Raw genomic sequence first — 16,100 nt, 5'->3', positions numbered from 1 at the left:
GCTTCCAATAAATCAAGTCTCTTCGGCGTATGTTCTCCCCCTAAAGGTTGAATGAATCAACAAAACGTGTTGTTTTATAGTGTCTTAATTGATCAAGTGTTACTTTATAAAGATTTATTATAGTTATATTTGATTTCTTACCGAAAGGTGGAAATTATTTTGAAATACAATCTAAAGATGACTTTGGTTATTGACAAAAAATTATTAAAGTTTAAACTCTATATATTCCATTACATAAAACATTAAAATCAGAAGGATTTAGAGAAAACCATCATAAAAATTAAAATGGTTGGTATATATTACTGAATAAGAAGAAGAAGAAGAAGAAAAAAAAAACTTAATGATGCATTGATGCATGTCTGATTTGATATGAAATTATAAATCCGAACTGGGTTTGATATGAAATTATAAATCCGAACTCGGAATTTTCGGTAATCATACCCGCACTTATGATTGTAGGTCTATCTTTCGAACTGCTTACGTCATACACTTTGAATGTAAATAATTAACTCGGAAGATTGATTGTTTGTAGTTTTTGTTTTAGTTTTTGGTTTTTGTTTTTGTAAAAACCATTTTTTATCCAATCAAATTTTATCTTTTAATTTTTGTTTTTGTAAAAACCATTTCACTTGCCAGTCAACTTTTTTAACAAATAGATTCCCTAAAATTTAGGAAAACTAGTTTTTCAAAATTTCAACCAATTTGTGAAGAAAAGGTAAAAACCAACTTTTGTGGGTTTTCAATATAAAAACGAATTTTGTTTATTTTGTATAAAATACAATATTTTAATTAATAATTAAGTAAATAATATTTTCATAAAGATAAAATTTCCATACAATTTTTTTATCATTTAACATTAATGTAAAATAATTTATGTGTTTCATATATGTAAATAAATATAGATAATTTTAGTATTAGTTGTAGCCAATTAATTCTTAATATCTATAAATAAATTATTGAATAATATTATTATACATAATAAACAACAACTAAAAATTATAAAATTTAAAATATTTTATTAATATAATATATTATATTAATTTGAAAAATAGCCATTCAAGTTCTAAAAAACGAAAAAATATTTTATGTAACAAAATTTATAAATAGTTTCAAAATTTTAAATATTTTAATTTTTATAATTTATAGATATTTTATTAATTATATTTAAGTATAACACTTAAAATAAAATAATTTAAAACATGGTGATGTTTTTATTTTAAATAACAGCCACTATATTTTGATATATTTTAATGACAATTTTAAAAAAATATTATTTTAAAACAATGTATTGCTTATTTTATAAAAAAATACTAAAAATAAAGCAAAACCAAAATTAAAAAACAAAAATCAAAACCAAAAACTGAAAATCAAAAACAAAAATCTAAAAGTTAAAAACCAAAAACCAAAATCTAAAAATCAAAAACCTCTCTCTCTGCGCAATAATTTAACGAGCATTAGGGATATATAATAATAATATATGAAGAACGAAACACTACATTTCTATTAAATTCCATCTACCCCAACGTCAACTTGCATTGGAGATTGGACAATCGATGATATCAATGCACGTATTAGTTTTACATAAAAGAGGGAAAATAAACTCTAAATCTGGGAGAAAATCAGAAGCTTAATGAATGATACAATTATGGAGGACAGGTATTGTTAACTGTACTGTCTTCGACATTCAATTCTTTTGTTTTTTTTTTCATTGGGTCCAGTTTGATACTCATATCATGCAGTCCTTGGGTCCTTTCTTGATCTCTGGACTTTTATTGATTCTATCATATTAACATTGTCAATTTGTTTTAGCATTATCACCAAATACTCCCAATCATTCAAAATTATGCTTTATCATTACTTCTTTTATTTTGAGTCACATATCTAGCAGCATTCACATGTATGATTCAGCCTCGAGGGCTTCCAACGTAATATCAAAAAAATCTAAGACGTTTATTCATCATTAGAATCAGCTTTTTGTCATCAAACGTGGAGGTCAAAATATTTGTAAAATTGTTGACTTTTAATTGAGTATTGCAAACAATGTTTTAAAACCATGAGATGATCACTTCATATTGCAACACTTACGTCACTGGAACTACTTCTACGCGTCGTGAATAAACTATTTAGCCTGTAACTAGTATAATGGAAACATTTAAACCATTCATAGCCTTGATTATAAAAGCTCTGAACAAAATAAAAGAATAAAAATCTATATATATAAATTGGCTTTTTCCCTTCTTATGACATGTGGAAGGGTGGTTTGTTGACATGTATCTTCATGTTTTTTTTTTTGTATTTTAAATCTTCCTTCTTTTAAATTATTACAATTTACTCCATAAATTTCTAATTGTGTACTATCTAATCTTTCTCGCACTTATTGGTCTGAAATAAATAAAATAATATAAATATATTTTAAATTTATTAATAACTAAAAATACATAAACTTTCACCATTTTATTATTTTTTTACTAATTTTTCTTATTTTATTTACAAATTATATATTTATTAATAATCAAACTAAGAATAAGAAATTAGAGCACCAACACAAATAACCAAGAAAACGAGCCAGATGGTGAAAGTTTATGCTTAAAGCACCGGAATCACAACCAGTACCTAAAAGGTAAGAAACATCTCATAAACTAAACACGAACATACAAGACGACCATGCAAGTGAAAAAACACAAAGCTCTGGATAGAAAAGACCAAAGCTCCAAAAGACTAACTTTGCACACCTATACCAAAGGAAACATGGAAAGAAAAGAAACAACTTGAGGAATGGAGAATGGAAAACAACCACCAAAAAATCAGAAATTAAACTCGAAACCAAAAATTACCTTCCAAGCCCACATAGCATACACGAACGAAAACATTATCTAAGCCTCGAGTGGCAAACATGGTGAAAGGGAGAGCCACTAGAGATGCGATGAAAGCTGCAAAGAGATGCGAGAATAGTGAGGGAAAGAGAGACGAAACGAAATCAGCAAACTATGGAGCCAACCTCGAGCTATGAAAGAGAGCATAGAAATCAGAACACCAAAAACTAGATCTTGAAAACCAAGACGAGCAAAGACTATTGACGGTAAGCCAACGACGAGGAATAAAATATCAAAGACGACTAAACTCTGACTCAACCAAGGAGATGCAATTCCTAACATCAGCTGAAATCTAAAGAAAAAGATGAGCAATCAATATTGACTGTAACAGCTTACAATACCGTGAGAATCAACCGAACAACTGAAAACTCAGAAATCTGATCTACAACAAATACCATATAATCTCACAGGTGAAGAATCTAAAGAAAAACAAGAGAAAGAAGTGAGTCTTTTTCCGGTGATGGTGAGAAGCACCGCACACCAGAAAGGTAACGAACTAAATAGACGGTGACGGCTCAAGTCAAAATATGGGAAGAGCACAAAAAATATCTTAAAAGTTTTAATTTTCAAAAATATGAAAAAATACAATACAATTTTGACGTTAAAACCTTTAATCTTAGAATTAATCAACAAATGCATAGATGCAAAGTTATTGAAATTCAATATTCTTTTACGTTAGAGGCTCACTTCACTATTAACAAGTACTGTACACACAATAACACATTATTCAAAAAAAAAAAACACAAAATATATTAACCTATCACTTACTACTACATAACACATTAAAAATACCAAATAATGTTATTAACAAATAAAAATGACAAAATAATTACATTATCCAAAAATCATGTTCTTAACAATAATAAAACAATATTCCGCGTGCAGCGCGGACATTCCCCTCGTACTCATATATCTTTTTAGAAAAATATTTCATCATAAATATATTGGCTAATCCTCATCCTCTCATTGTCTTTTATGTGGAGTAGGTTTGCGATACATACACAAATAATTATACGTATATATATACCCCAATTTGGTTTGTATCAAACAAATGTGTTATGAGATCAGTCCCATTCCTTTAAAAGGTTATGGTTGCCTTTTCTATGAGTTGACTTTTAATTGAGTTTTAATTATTTTTCATATGAGATGGATGTACCTCTTAGTGTATAATCTACAAATCTCTGAGATAATATACCAAGATGGTCGATAAAAAATACACAACTCAATTATTTTTACAGAAAACATATATATCAATCTTAAGAAGACACTGTGCTAATAGATAATTGAATTAGTTTAATAGTTTGGTGAATAGTTGAGACCAATCCTGTGTTCTTGCCGGTATCCGAATTTTCCTGCTGGTACCAAATTTGATATGGTTCACGCATAACTGACTTGTCCAAATACTACACATTCCATTTGTATATATTTAATTTAATAAATGTGCATGTATAATTAGCCATTGTCCCTCTATATAAACACATAAAACACATTCTTTACCAGTCACAATAACAAAAACCATTCTTGAGTTAATGGAATATCAAAACAAAAGCAGTCTTCATAAAGATTCGATGGAAGCAAAACTTGACGTCGAATTTGGAAGTCCCCGGCAGCAAGATGAAACGAAAACGCTTTATGCGAACTCACTGACGGCGCGTGAGATGGAATCTCTGGTTGCGATCTGCGATACTCTAATACCATCTCTCGACGGCGCTGAAGTAGGACACCTGGATGACGGCGTCGCTGGATACTACTCCGCCTCTGCTTCTCATACTGGAACTCCCGACCGTGTAAGTGTGTATATATACAAACATGCATTTACATTCATTTATATATGTTATACACATGCATGATCATGTAATTAAAGACAATCTTTCTATATCTACCTATCCATTTCACTCTGTATATATATAAATATATGCTTCCTCAACTATATATGTTACATGCATTTGAATATATTTATAGCTAACCTTTTTTTACAAACAAAAGAGAATAGAACATATTTTTGTGAGTGATTTGAATTTTGAAACTATATAATTTGAAACCATTGGTTGCTGGAATTTTTACATCCACTGAACTTAATTTGCCTTTTGTATTTCTTAAATTTAAAGTAACAAACCAATAAATTGACAGTTCTTTAACATAGAAACAACTTAAATGATTAATAGACGACACAACTTAAGTTTGTAGTCTTTCTTGGTTCATGATCATTTTAAAAAAAAGTTGTAGAACAAGACGCAGAACCTTTTCTTTCTCATTATTCACAGCTGGTTTTGACAACGTTGAAACCACAGTTTCACTGCTTAAACTATCGATAACTGAACTAGATGAATTTTTAGCAATTAAATATGTATATGTTTTATTAATTTCTTTAATAAAGCATGACATTATTTTGTAAAAACATAGATATTGTTGCATGCATGTGATTCAGTCCTTTCATCGCTGAAATAAAAGAATCATTACTTAAGAAGAGAACAAAAAGTCAGTACTCTTAGTGAAATATAGAGCCGACAGGTTTCGAGTACAACTAAAATCCGTCGATCGTCACGTATGCAAAATATATCTCAAAATTGATTGTCATATACGTTATTTTCTTTTCGCAACCACTTATTGGTTGCTTATACTTATTATTATTATTTTATACTATATGGTATTAATATCACTACGATAGCTGATACAAATGTCTCTTTTTCTTGTCATAACTACGATGGCCAAAACTGTAAAACGTGGACACCAAAACATTTGGGTCCAATTTCATACAAATACTAGCTTTATAATAACAATATGAAAACTAATATAGGTTAAACAGACTTAAATATTATTTAATCATTGATTTGTATTATCTTGGTTAATTTTATTTGCGTTTTTTATTATGTCATAAATTCACAATAATAGGTGGCGAGGTTAATGAGTCAGAGACTTCACCACCCAAAGAAGTGGATTTTAAGAGTTGGACTGTGGTCACTCTCCACTTGGATTGGAAGTCTCGTCTTGTGTGGTCAGAGAAGTTTCATCGGCGGCTTTCCATACTTCCAGAGATTCTGCCGGCTGCCAAAGAAACAGAGAGAAGAGACATTGCTCAATTGGGCTTCAAGCTATTTCTTACTCCTAAGAATGTTCTTTAGGTCCATCAAACTTATCACTGCCCTTGTCTTCTTTACCCAGGTAAAAATTTAACCCCATGCAAGACTTACATTTTTTCATTCCTTATCTTTACATATACATATGCTCCTTATCTTTCTTTAAGTTTTGTCTTTATAATTTAAGCACTTTGTAAAAAGTTAAGCAATATTAATTCTAAACTCGCTTTCCATTCACGTGATTTTTGGTATTGAGTTAACGTTAATTTGTATAGAAATTTATAAACATTAATCTGTGTGTTCTTCTTAAATAAATCAAATTAAAAAAGAAAAGAAAAATAGTGAGGAAATATATAACAGGATTGTAGGTTGAAGCCCATGTATATCAACCAAAAAAATTGACAGCTTGATATTCCAAATGATTATTACAAAGATTAATTATTTTAAATAATTTAATAATTTTCAGGTGGATGAAAAAGGAAAGAACTTAGCGTGGAAAGCAATAGGATACAATGGACCCAGCTCAGATCATAGTGATCATGAAGAAGAATTAAATGAGACGAAGACTAACAAAAATATGCCTAAGGAGATCTTTGGACCACTATACAATGGCATCATCAATCTCAAAAAGCCTAGAGAAGCCGTGACAAAGAAGTTAACAGGTCATGGCTTCACAATATCAACTCAAAAGAGCAATAAAAAAAGATCATCAATTTCTAACCCAGTGATGACAATCCGGTGTGATGCCGTGGTGGTTGGGTCTGGATCCGGCGGAGGAGTAGTGGCCGGACTTTTAGCCAAGGCGGGTTATAAAGTTTTGGTGGTGGAGAAAGGAAACTACTATGCAAGAAGCAATCTCTCTCAACTTGAGGGGCAAGCAATGGATGAGATGTACTTATCCGGTGGGTTACTAGCAACTTCTGATATGAACGTAGTGATTCTCGCCGGGTCCACTGTCGGAGGCGGTTCAACCATTAACTGGTCGGCCTCGATCAAGACACCGGAACACGTGATGAAGGAATGGGCTGAAAAGTCAGAACTCGAGTTGTTTGAAAGCAATTTGTATCGAGAGGCAATGGATGTTGTGTGTGAGAGAATGGGTGTTCAATGCGGATTTGTGGAAGAAGGGTTTAATAATGAGGTCTTGAGGAAAGGTTGTGAAGAATTAGGGTTACAAGTGAAGAATATTCCGAGGAATGCTTCAAAGGATCATTACTGTGGGTTTTGTTCCTTGGGATGCAAGAAAGGTCAAAAGCAGGGGACTTCAGAGACTTGGCTTGTAGATTTAGTGGAATCTGGTAATGGTTTGATCCTTCCAGGTTGTAAAGCGATGGAAGTCTTGTATGAGAGTGAAGGCGGGAACAAGAAGAAGACTTCCACTGGAATTGCGTTTGCGTTTGGGGAAGACATCTATGTGGTGGAGTCTAGGGCCACGGTAGTGGCCTGCGGTGCGCTTAGAACGCCTCATTTGTTGAAACGCAGCGGTTTGAAGAATGGTAACATTGGGAGAAACCTTTGTTTACATCCAGTTGTTATGGCTTGGGGATGGTTCCCTGAGGAGGAGAAGTGGCCTGAGAAGAAGAAAAAGAGCTACGAGGGAGGGATAATGACAGCAATGTCCAGCGTTGTTAACGCAGAAGCAAAGACTACTTATGGTGAAACGGTGATCCAAACGCCTTCTCTTCATCCAGGGATGTTCTCAGGGGTCATTCCTTGGACGTCAAGCAATGATTTCAAAACCCGAATGCTCAAATTCTCAAGAACCGCACACGTTTTCACGCTTTTGAGAGATAAAGGAACTGGAACAATCAATTCGAAGAGTTACATTGACTACAACTTAAACGATGAAGACGAAGAGAGTCTAAAGAAAGGTCTTGGGAGTGTCTTGAACATTTTGATAGCGGCTGGAGCTGAGGAGATCGGGACGCATAACTCAGAAGGTAAGAGTTTGAACGTTAGAACAGCGAGTGCGGTAGAGATTAAGAGGTTTGTGAGAGAAGAGAGTTCAAAGAGCTTGAAGGATCTGTCTGGACAGATATGTTCAGCTCATCAAATGGGAAGTTGTAGGATGGGAATCAGACCTGAAGAATCTGCGGTGAAGCCAACGGGAGAGACTTGGGAGGTTGAAGGCCTGTTTGTGGCGGACACAAGTGTTTTTCCGACGGCTTTAGGGGTTAATCCGATGGTCACCGTTCAGTCAATTGCTTATTGTATTGGACTTAATGTTGTTGGGGCTCTTAAGAAGAAGTGAAGTCTCGTTTATACTAGACTTAAGTTTTCATATTGGAAAAATAATATGCTTTCTTAATAATTTTTTAATAAACTTTTGTTTTTATTAGAGTGCCATTTAAATCCGGAAAAGTTTATTGCTGGTAAACAATAGTGACAATAATTCCATTCCTTCTGAATAATTGGGAATGCTAGATTTTTTTTTTCAGAAAAGTTATTTGATAAAATAATAGTGAGAGTAAAGATACGATAAATGGATTAAAAAATTTAACTTCCTTTTTTTTAAAAAAAAAAGATACAAAATACAAAATGTTTTAAGTTTATTAATACTTTGCTTTTATGATCTGTTTATGAAGGCCAAATAATTTACACCGACCTCCCTTTAGTCAAATCTGTTTCCTTAGAATGTTTTAGAAATATTATCCATTTATATTATACTATTTATTCTCCAGATATATATATGATATATTTAGCTGACAAAGAAGATTTCTCTGAGAAGTCAAATAACAAAAAAGTTAAGAATACTATATCCTTTATGGCTTTTCCCAGTCTTATTTAGTTTCTTTTGTTCGAAGATTTTCTCTTATTTAGTTGACAAAAAGATTAAACCTTTACTGTGTGTTGTAGAATTATACACATATGTACGTGCGTCCGATTGATTTTGTCCATTCAGAAGGAACCGAATCTAACAAAGGCACAGAAAGCATTGAAACTATGCACAACCTTCTGCCCAGAAAGAAGATATTCGATGGGACACATAAAGGAACTGCTATTTACTAGGAAGCCATGCGTTTGTGCTCGGAACAGCCGCTGTTATTCGCTTCTCTCTTGCTCAGATCAGTGGAAACGTAGTTGTGTTCCAAAACCCACAAGACAGTAACCAAAAGAAAATATGTCCTGGTTACGGGATTACTAATCGTACTTTACCCACTGTTCTTGATTATGTCCTGCTAAAATAATTGCCATAAATCCTATTTTTCGTCTTACATTATGATATTTTCTTTGCTTTATCTAATCAATTTATGACATGCAAATAAGAAGATTTGTAACCAATCATAACCTTACAAGCTACTATTAATGCTCCACATAACTCTGACTAGTCTAAGGTAATGTACAACATGGATAATCTATATTATAATAGATCACTTTTTGCTCTCTCCTAAGACTATCCACGTGTCAACCGTGTGGGTCCCACTTCTATTTATGTTTTTTTTTTAAATAAAACCGTGTGTTTGAAAGGCTTAAAGAGTGTTGTTTTTTTTTAACAAAACCGTGTGTTGGTCGAAGCCTTAAAGAGTGTTGGGCTTATTTGGTATTTGGCCCATAGATATTGGGTGAGGTTCGTCTAGGTTAACGCATTAGGGGAGGCGTCGATTGATTTAAGAAAAAAACCTAGCCGTCGACTTCTTCGAGCCGAAAGTCCGGGACGATTCCTCTTCCGGCGTCTAATTTCTGTAACCTACCCTTAATGGCTCTGCTAAGCGCGTCCTCTGACGACGAAACGCATTCTTTTCATCTAACGCTTCCTGATTTCTCCTTATATAGAGTTGCTCGAGGTAAGCTATCATTTTTCCTCAAACGTTTCTTCTCCACTTTTTACAATCATTGAGTCTCTAAACTCTATTCCGAAAATGGCCTCATCAGCAGCTCCAGTCGCTAACGCCGCCGTCGCCTACTCCACGTTCGAATCTCTTCGCCTCGGAAGAGCCGCTCAGTCTGTTGTTGCTCGCCTAATCCGCTTTTGGGATTCCCGTAACATCAACAAGAATGGAGAGTTTATGGGCATAACGATTCTCCTCCTCGATGAATTGGTGAGAATTATTTCTAACCTATTTCTTTTGTTTTTAGTCTTAAGCTATAACAGATCTTCCCCTTTGTTCTGATATGAAAACGGTTCTTCATGTTTCTTTAGTTTTGTCTATGAGATTTATTTTATCGGCTACTAATGGTCTTATTTTAATTTCTTGCAGGACTCTGTTATTCACGGGTTCATACCCGCTAACCGAGCCAGCCACTACCGGAACGATTTGAAAACCGGTTCTATTGTCAAATTGGACCGTTTTGAAGTTGCGCGTGTGGCTCACATGTACAAGATCACAGAACATCAGTTCTTGATCCGTTTCATTGCTTCAACGCTCCAAACGGATGCTCCTGTGATCAAGTTCGACAAGTTCATGGTGAGGCATTACGATCACCTTCAAGTGCTTGCAAACACCAACCTTGAGCTTCCAGGTGCGTTTTTTTTTTCTCATTGCAATTTTAATTCTATCATTGTACTCCATCGCTAAAGTAGTTTCCGAATCGCAGATGTGGTGGGTGAAATACAGTCCATGCAGGGATCCGACCTCAAGAACAATGCAGCCACGAGCAGGGTGGTGGTCCGCTTCTTAATCGAACGGTACGTTATGCTTGACTTCCTTCCAAACTTTTTATTATTATTGAACGTTGTGTTGCATGTTGGTTGATATTTAAACTGTTGTGAAATTAGTTTTTTGCGTGTAACATGACTCCAACCTACTGCTTAAAGTTCATTTGTTCACGGTTTGGTTTTGCTCCTATGATTAGTTGAAACAACGTTGTGTTGCATGTTCCTTGATAATTAAAATGTTTTGGAATTAGTTTTCAGCGTATAACATGACCCAACCTACTGCTTAAAGTTCATTCTTTCACGGTTTGGTTTTGATTTTATGATTAGTTGAAACTGTATTCTAATTGTTTCCACGGCAGGAATGTATCTGTCTACTTGTCGTTGTGGAATGAGGCTGCATCAACCAAAAGGCCTCAAAAATTTTAGACATGAGCAGAGATGGGGAAGAGAGTAGAACGATATCTAACATAGTCTACAGAGAAGCCTACAACGGATTGCCTCAATCTACCGGTATGTCATCTACTATCTTCAGCTAAGAGTGCAACAAATTTCATGTAGTTTTAAACTTTAATAGAACTCATAGACCTAGGAAGTCCAGCTCAAACCACAAAAGCTCAACCGAATCATAACTCTCTAAACTAAAGCTTTGACAAATCACTTTTAAATTTAAAAAAATATAAGTCACCTGCTGGAAATGGAATGCTGTAGACTCCGGCTTAGAGGAAGTCATATTCTTTGTTCTCACCGTCAAACTAAAACCAAAAAAGAAATTAAAGATGTTGTTAACCAAAAAAACCTAGGAGTTTCCACATTCCAGGCATACACTATTGAAATGTCAAGCACACTAAAACATAGTTTGATAACCGTTTCAGTGAAACTAAGGCGGAACAGAGAGGAAAAAATCTTTATACTCAGGAAACTGTGACAACCAAATCTTTATACTCAGGAAACTCTTTCATAAAATCACAAACTTTCACCAAAAGGATAATTTAAACAGACGTCCAGATTGTAACATTTGCCTTACGGGTTATGGAAAGCAAAACATTTGTGTGACCACCCAAATCAAAAACACGACAAGAAGCTAAGAAAATATGTATATGAGAAATGCACTTAAATACTGATCAACATTGGATACCTAGATATCAACCATAGATTTACAACTCAAAACACAACAATCCCACCACCGACATGTTTTACAACACACATTACAGAATTTGTAATTCAATAAGACACAAAACAAAACAATCAAATACGCATATTCAAACCTTGTAACCTCGCAGAGCTAACAGATGACGCCGAAGAAACCACCGAAGCTGAGTGACTACCCCGACGTCAGAGGAAGGTAATGTAAGCAACTCTCTAATCAATCACAAATACAATTAAAACCTAGAAATTATATATCTCTGATTTCAACACTTCGATGTCTCTTTCAGTGCAGGAATCCTCGCTCTCTGCTTCGTCTGATCCGCACGATCGTTGCTGTTCTTACGAGTCTCCACTCATGTCTCGCGAGATTGAAAGCCTGATTTTGTTACCCACGACAGATTGAAGGCCGAATATTTTGAGGAAAAAACGTTTTTCTATTTTAATTTTAATCCGGTTTCAACTTGATCAATAGTGTCGGCAGAAAACAATTCCTTTTTCTTCTTTTTTGTTTACTTATTTCCATACTTTTTTTTTTCAACTTTCCAATTCAATTTTATCATGGCCCAGTAAAACCTTTTAAAACAAATTATGAAACAATATTTATTCTTTTTTTTTTGGTCAAAAAACAATATTTATTCTATATTGCAAAAAAAAATATATTCCCTAAAAATGATTAGCTGATGTCAACAGTTTCATCTACGCTTATGCTCACACACTGATTAAAAAGCTAACCAAGCAAGAATTCACATGCAACTGTAGATTAAATAAAAATTTGCGGTTTTTCCAGTATCAGACCGAAATTACACTCAAAGCCCACCACACATCAATACCAAATATTATAAAACCCACAATTATATATTCATTATATTGAAATATTAAGCTACACAGTTCATATTTTATGTTAAACCATTTAAATTTTTAATAAGCCAACACAATTTCTTCCACGAATCCAGTAATTCATAGAATAGATAGTTATATAACTATATAATTAGATAAATTTAAAAAGAAAGACAAAAAAAATTAACAAATATGAGAATTTCTTATTTTTTTCCATTGATCAATCGCTTCATACAAATATAAATTGCACAGAGTGTCAGGTAAGTAGTTTATGAGTCAATCTGATATGCTATTAGTAAAAAAAGTTATCAGACAATATTAAACTAAAATATTCTCTCTTCAGAAAAAAACAGATTAACACATATCCTTTCTGGGTCATGTATACGGAAAAAATCCACTATAAATTGCATAATTCTTAATACCAAAATTTATATTATTTCCCTTACACAATTTAACAGAAATATACTAACAACTAACTCATTTCACCCTACCAAACCCATGGCACAATCTTTTGAAAATGAAAATGCTAATAATACTAATCATAAATAAATTCATAACAAAAAGATAGAAAAAATATCAACATATATGAATTCAACACTTATTCTTATATCAATCTACTGAAATTGTGTAACATCCAATGTCTCGTTCATCACCACTAAGTTAAGCCGAAAATACAAATGTTTGAAAAGCAAACAACAACATCCCCTACACCAAACTACACAACGCATTAACCATTTACGCACCCGACAATATCCCGTACACAAAACTACTTAACACCATAACAATGTACCCGGCTCCGCGCTTGCGCGGGGGCTACGCCACTAGTGAAAAGAAAACTTCAAGATGCATCCACCACCATGCACTAATATCTAAGTCAACGATAGTTGGTTGACCTTGTCAGATTTATGTCAAAGTCCAAAAGGAAATTAAAAACAAAATATGGAAGTAGAAAAACTTCAACGATTTTTACATATTTTTAGCTTGTTCTTCAGAAAAGAAATAAAAAATAACATTCGAAAAATCATAAGTAACAAAAGGCAAGTTAGTTAGACAGAAGAAACACACATGAACTTGTCAATGATATGTGCCACCCGCTCCTTTTTGAAACTTATATTTTACACAAATCCCAAATCTGCCAGTTCATGATTAGAGGGAAGATATGAGAAGGATCGCTCGATAGGGCCAAACGAATTCCAAGGTCTCCCGATAGGATCAAACGGCTTGCGCGAGTTCATGTAAGAAGATTTATCAATAGTACAAGCAGTTTGATCTTCTTGATTGTTGTTTACTAGATAATTCCAAATCTCGTTCAGATAAGAAGATCCATCATCACTATAATTCCATGTCTCGTTCTGATAAGAAGATCCATCAACAGTACAAGAAGTTTGATCTTCTTGCTTGTTGTCTCCTTCAGGACCCCATAGCTTGTACGGCTCGAAGTTCTTAGTCAGTGCTTCAAAATCAAACCCTCCATTACCCTATAACCAAAACAAAACGAGTAAAGTGACATATTTAATAAAATGCAGATATGTAATAAAGAGAGAATGATGATATATATTACCTGCCCAAGAGAAAATGGGACAGATGGATAAGTGGTAAAGAAACTTTGAGAAGCAATCGATGACGGTGCAGCATATGTAGGATCTTGATAAAGTGGAGCACAAGGCATAGGTTGGTAAGCATGGTTCAACCAAGGATCATAGTAATTTGAACTGGGATATTGCTGTAAAGCAAGAGGTTTACAAGCAATTTGTAATCCATCATTGACTGATCCCATATTTAAAGATGCATCATAATCATAAATAGCTTCCGTTTTGCTGAGATTTTCATTGGAAATTAATAAGGGAACGTTTTGGCGTATTTTAGCACCGTCTTGATTGTATGACGAGTATACGTATGGGAGTGGTGGTTTTGGGGGACGATAAATCTTACTACTTAGTCCTCTTGCTAAGCTCGCTGGAGAATCAACTACTACATTCTGCAAAAATGAATGACACAAAAAAAAGAGGAACGAGATTAGCCAAGAAAACATCAAATTAGAATGAATGATAAATTGATACGCATAAGTTAACGCACATACTTGCCTTTATCTGAGTTGTGGTGAAAACAATGTAACTATAAAGTTCATAAGAAGGTGGAATATGAAACTCGATAAGGTTCCTGCCCTCCGTGCCGTAACATATCACTGCACAAACATCAAACAACATTAGAAAAAAACAATTACTTTATCGAAATATTCTCTGTAAACTAAACGAAAACTATATATCAGGTTATATAACTCTCAAACTGAGGTTTCAGATCGTACCATTTATAAGACATAGGGTCTTTTCATCGTGATTGAGATGATAGAGAAAGCCTTGGTATCGTAAACCGTATTTAGAGACCAGTGTCATAAAGCTTCCAATGTAATCGACGGGATATGGATTTTGTGGCTGTGGTTTCCGTAAAGATGATGACAATGACGAGATAGACTGGGAATTATCTGTCGCCATCATTCCAACCGAACTAAAGTGAAATTTAAGAAAGAAGAAGAGTCTTTAAGTCTGATTAGGGTTTTTTTCCTCCCCCTGTACCTCGCTTCTTGTTTGCAGTATTGTCAAATTTGAAATATAAGATTTTTCTAAGCTGATAGATATATAGGAAAGAAGAAATTGAAATATATGTTATAATTCCTTATAAGATAAACATGATTTGTAATGTTTCTCTATCCGATTAAGATTTACCATTTTTGCAATTCATAAAATATTCTATTCAAGGGGATCATGTTCTTGCGCCCTTCGTCTGACGATTGTTTCTTTCTGTTTCTCTACGTACCGGCTTTCTCCTTTTTTACTTATAAATACGTAAATATACTATGGTTTAAATATACATATGTACATGGACAATTAGATAAACTTGATTTTGCTACGTATTCTCGTAGAATTTAAGTGCAGGAGGTAGTACTGGGCTATACTGGAGTTCGGTTTTTGTGATGTGCGTGGACCTTCTAAGCGTGAAAAAGGAAAAAAGATATGTACTGACAAAATGGTATTTTCCATTAAGCAAAAAGTTTTTGATTGGAGAGAAGGTTTACCTTTACAAGAAAAGGAAAATTGCTTAAATGGAAAAGGAAGTTTGCTTAAAGAGTTTTTGGAGACTTGAAGAGCAAGTTTAAGAACGTGAAAAACAAGTTCTGGGTCTAACTTTTAGAAAAAAACTTGTAATGCCCTACTCAAAAATACAAATTTATGTTCTCATTCTTCATTAAAGGGATTAACCCGGGCTATACCCGGAATTTTTATTTTAATTTAAGTTGTTAAATTATTTATATTTAGGTTATGATATATATTTATATAAATGTTAAGATGCATGTCATAATTAAAATTTATTTTTAAATTTTAACACGTTAAATTAACATATTTTTTACTATTTAAATATTTTTTTGTAATTTTGTTGGCTATCTAGTTATCATATTTAGCAAAACTATCTGTTGAGTGTTGGAATAAATGTTTTAGATATTTAATTAGACTTCAAAGTATTTTCAGATCGACCACATGCTCAACAATCGATCGATCCGTAAAAAGATGGTTG

At 33.5% G+C, this 16,100-nt stretch overlaps 3 protein-coding genes across 10 annotated transcripts; 2 read left to right on the top strand and 1 right to left on the bottom strand.

The window, feature by feature from the left end:
- Nucleotides 1-4,352: 4,352 nt before the first annotated feature.
- Nucleotides 4,353-8,288, top strand: LOC125596553 (long-chain-alcohol oxidase FAO4A-like). The gene is made up of 3 exons (XM_048771628.1): nucleotides 4,353-4,660; nucleotides 5,766-6,035; nucleotides 6,417-8,288. The coding sequence occupies exons 1-3, from the start codon at nucleotides 4,403-4,405 to the stop codon at nucleotides 8,199-8,201; spliced, it is 2,313 nt and encodes a 770-aa protein (XP_048627585.1). The 5' UTR covers nucleotides 4,353-4,402; the 3' UTR covers nucleotides 8,202-8,288.
- A 1,074-nt stretch (nucleotides 8,289-9,362) lies between these two features.
- On the top strand, nucleotides 9,363-15,789 carry LOC125596554. 8 transcript variants are annotated; one of them, XM_048771636.1, is made up of 7 exons: nucleotides 9,363-9,735; nucleotides 9,827-9,990; nucleotides 10,150-10,411; nucleotides 10,487-10,577; nucleotides 10,907-11,057; nucleotides 11,828-11,894; nucleotides 11,981-12,301. In XM_048771636.1, the coding sequence occupies exons 1-5, from the start codon at nucleotides 9,648-9,650 to the stop codon at nucleotides 10,971-10,973; spliced, it is 672 nt and encodes a 223-aa protein (XP_048627593.1). In that variant the 5' UTR covers nucleotides 9,363-9,647; the 3' UTR covers nucleotides 10,974-11,057; nucleotides 11,828-11,894; nucleotides 11,981-12,301. The 8 variants fall into 8 exon arrangements, with proteins under 8 accessions (XP_048627593.1, XP_048627589.1, XP_048627590.1 ...); XM_048771632.1 differs by lacking the exons at nucleotides 11,828-11,894; nucleotides 11,981-12,301 and adding exons at nucleotides 13,670-13,765; nucleotides 13,844-15,789 and having other exon boundaries at nucleotides 9,364-9,735; nucleotides 9,824-9,990; XM_048771635.1 differs by having other exon boundaries at nucleotides 9,366-9,735; nucleotides 11,828-11,889.
- On the bottom strand, nucleotides 13,646-15,022 carry LOC125596576 (protein decapping 5-like). Its single transcript, XM_048771671.1, has 5 exons — nucleotides 14,836-15,022; nucleotides 14,615-14,715; nucleotides 14,425-14,508; nucleotides 14,092-14,253; nucleotides 13,646-14,008 (listed from the first exon to the last, which is right to left on the bottom strand). The coding sequence occupies exons 1-5, from the start codon at nucleotides 15,020-15,022 to the stop codon at nucleotides 13,646-13,648; spliced, it is 897 nt and encodes a 298-aa protein (XP_048627628.1).
- Nucleotides 15,790-16,100: the final 311 nt, after the last annotated feature.

The sequence above is a fragment of the Brassica napus genome, unplaced genomic scaffold, assembly GCF_020379485.1.
Source record: "Brassica napus cultivar Da-Ae unplaced genomic scaffold, Da-Ae ScsIHWf_1230;HRSCAF=1757, whole genome shotgun sequence".
NCBI lineage: Eukaryota > Viridiplantae > Streptophyta > Magnoliopsida > Brassicales > Brassicaceae > Brassica > Brassica napus.
This window is presented reverse-complemented; position numbering and strand designations above follow the sequence as displayed.